Below are 3418 nucleotides of genomic sequence, written 5' to 3'. Positions count from 1 at the left end.
GTATTTTTCTTGTTTGTTTACATGAATAGGGTCTTTTTATTTGTCCTGACATGTATAATAATAAATAATATAATAATAGTAACAATATTTTTTTAGTTTTATAATGTCACCTCCACTGACCGTAAAGGTTCCCGAAAAGGCCTTGAAAAAGGCCCACGGACCACCAGTTGATAAACACAGTTGTAGCTTGTTTTGTGGCTCCGAACACATTTTATTAGTGAGACAAGGAGCACAAATGGCTCTTTTGAGCATAAGGGTTGCAGACCCGTGTACTAGAGTGTTAGAGAACTGTTTTTTTGAAACTGTAGCCAAGTGGATTTTGACCTGCAAATCATAAAACCGTCTTGTTTTATACAAACACTGATTTATTCTGCATTTTACTCTAAATACAAAACAAAATATAAAAAAATGTTGCAAAGTTGTGAAATAAGGAAACTGCAAATTCATGGAATTCAGATTTATTATACTTGAACATTTCTTTAACATTTCCACTGCAACGTCCGGTCTTTCACAGTGACATTTGTTTTATGCCGCAGGTTCTGGGAATGCTGTGTCTGGGTTTAAAATCTGAAACAAACAATATTAAAACAGACGGAGAAGCTGGTAATTTATTTTATTTATTTATTTTTTTATATTTAGAAACAGCTTCGCCATTCGACTGCAAAAACTGTTCATCTTACCAAGTCTTAAAATCTTATATCCAGCCAAAAAGTCTTTTTGATCTTGTTTTGAGACTGATTTACTAAACAAAAACTGATTGTGTAAGAATAATAATCTTGTTTTCAGAATGTGTAAGATTATTTGTCTTGTTAGCCTGAAAATTTGACTCAAAGTCAAAATATCTTCCAATGGAGTAAGAAATTTTTACTTGGTAAGATTCTTGAAATAAGAAAAAAATCGAGTCAAATCAAGTATTTCAATAATCTTACCAAGTAAAAATTTCTTACTCCATTGGCAGAAATTTTTGGCTTTGAGTCAAATTTTCAGGCTAACAAGACAAATAATCTTACACATTCTGAAAACAAGATTATTATTCTTACACAATCAGTTCTTGTTTAGTAAATCAGTCTCAAAACAAGATCAAAAAGACTTTTTGGCTGGATATAAGATTTTAAAACTTGATTAGGTGGATATTTTTTGCAGTGATGTTCAGTGACAAAACGTATCTGTGCATGTTACAGAGTCGAAGCTTTTGTGCGAAGTTAGTGGCGAGGTTAAAGAGGATGGAGGCGAGGGAGGACAGAGCTGTGACCGTCTGACGTTCTTTCCTGTTCTGAACGAGGCACCATCAGTCACTGAGGGCCTGCCTGACTCTTTCACCCCCGAGCTCTGCTCACACACACAGGACTGTCCCGACATGCGCATCATTCTGCAGGAGCTACTCCCTGGAGAGAAGGTACTGTGGCGTAGGACACTGTTTTGGCACGGGGTGCTGAAAATAAAAGTCTAAACACAAGCACAACCGCTTCYCATCCCGCTAATAATCAGATTCATGCTGTAATTATCTGATGCAGGCTAAGCGATTCCAATAGCCCAGTGCTGCTATCAAAATTTTATCTTTCCTCATTAGTTTAATATTTTAATGGCGAGGCAAAGCGCAGCTCTCTTCATTGTTACAGTGAGTTAAAAACCACGCACAATGTTGACAGGGCATCTCACTGCTCCGGCAACCAGCCGCGGCTTTTAATGTTTCTGACAGAAGTATTAATAAAAGCAGTAGGAGGTGATGCAAGCTGTCTTACATCCGCTTAGCAAGTGTGTGATGTGTGCTAGTGTGTCCTATTGTCTTGTAGTGAGTGGTTCAGTGCACGACTCCTGCTGAGCTTCCTGTCAAATGAACACAGTCATTAGCTCTGAAAAATGCACACACACTCGCAGGCTAACACTCACACAAAAGGGAGACCCACTCATAATTAGCTTGCCAGCGCCAATAGTGTGATTATGACAATAATGTGTTTGGGGAGAAATCAATGGTCTGACATTAGGCTCTCAGTCAATAAAAGTCCTCCGTTTCTCTCGTCCTTCCCATCATCAGCTAAATCATCCGCAGCCTGATAACGCTTATCTGTCTGGACCACAGTAAAGAGATAAGGAAACAAGTTTATTGTTATGTATTTAACTTTTGATAACAATAAATTCAACTCGTTTAATCCAGTGATTAGTGGCGACAGTTTGCACGCACTGATGCCAGCAGCTCAGAAGTGGATGCAGCTGAGACTCGCTCACCTTGACTCCTCTTAAACACCTTCACATGATAAGTGATCTTATCCATCATGGCGTGTCGCCGTGTTTGCTTTGAGACACGGGATTCTGATCACTTATCAGGTTTGCTATTGTGTGTGTGGCAGTGATTAATTCCTCTAATAACGGCAAGGCAGGACCTCCTCCTTGTCCACCAAGTGTGCGACTGCGTGCGTCTGGGTGTGGGGAATCTGATTTGATTAGTATAAATTGTGAGGGGCCTGCGGGGATGTTAAGGACCCCATATGGTTCTTGGGTGCTACGTCCCGGAGGGTCCCCATAGGAGCCAGGACAGGGAGATGGCCAGGTGCACGCACTGGTCATGAAATGAGGGGAGACAATAGATTATCCACACTTTATCACAATGCAGTTAGCGTTAGCTACAACCCACAGTGAAAGCAGCATTTGGATTCACTTTGGTGCAAGATGAAATGCTGTCGTGCTGTTGAAAAGGGGGCAGGGCCTTCTCCTCCCCATCAATCAGCCCTGATAATGAAGTGTTCAACTGTGTCWTTTTAATAGTGATTAAAATATGTGATTAAAATGATCATTCAAGTAAAGCGTATCTGCCATGTCACGTCCTGAGAGAGGAACGAGCTCATGGGTATTACGGTTTTCCTTTTGGGCTTCAATCTGTTTGTCTCTGCAGGTAAAGGCAAAGATGTGTGTGGTGGTGGTGAGTGGCCTCAGAGTGACTGAAGGTTTGCTGCTGTTTGGGGTGGAGAGTCTGCTCCTGTGTGAGGGCTACACACTCAGTTCGACTGGAGATGTTTGTTGCAGGAGACACCACCCAAGCAGGTACAGTACTGCAGTGTACGTAGCCCAGTTATCTGCTGTCACTGCAAAGAACATAATGTTTCTTACTGCTCATTTCTGTTCGACATTCACCATCTTCTGTGGCCTTTTTTCCCCCCAGTATACGAGATTCCTTTATTTCCAACATGCTGAATAAAGAGCTGCCATCAGCTACTTGCAGATGCTGGCTCTATGAGGATATTAAGGAGGCTCGCTTTATGAGATTTCTTTTAGAGGTCAGTCATACCTTATTTTCAGATGGACTTCCCTAAGTTCTTTAAGTTCTTATTTCTATCTATCTATCTATCTATCTATCTATCTATCTATCTATCTATCTATCTATCTATCTATCTATCTATCTATCTATCTATCTATCTATCTA

The 3418-nt window shown here is 40.5% G+C and overlaps 1 protein-coding gene across 2 annotated transcripts in view; it reads left to right on the top strand.

Annotated features, from left to right (window-relative positions):
• wdfy4 (WDFY family member 4) overlaps window positions 1-3418 on the top strand; it is a 42676-nt gene that overhangs the window by 25268 nt on the left and 13990 nt on the right. For both annotated transcript variants that reach the window (XM_014018311.1, XM_014018392.1), the window contains 4 exons: window positions 537-603; window positions 1182-1396; window positions 2891-3039; window positions 3158-3272. In XM_014018311.1, coding sequence (XP_013873765.1) covers window positions 537-603; window positions 1182-1396; window positions 2891-3039; window positions 3158-3272 — 546 coding nt within the window. The remainder of the gene's footprint in view (window positions 1-536; window positions 604-1181; window positions 1397-2890; window positions 3040-3157; window positions 3273-3418) is intronic.

The sequence above is a fragment of the Austrofundulus limnaeus genome, unplaced genomic scaffold (genome assembly GCF_001266775.1).
Source record: "Austrofundulus limnaeus strain Quisiro unplaced genomic scaffold, Austrofundulus_limnaeus-1.0 Scaffold0, whole genome shotgun sequence".
Lineage (NCBI taxonomy): Eukaryota > Metazoa > Chordata > Actinopteri > Cyprinodontiformes > Rivulidae > Austrofundulus > Austrofundulus limnaeus.
This window is presented reverse-complemented; position numbering and strand designations above follow the sequence as displayed.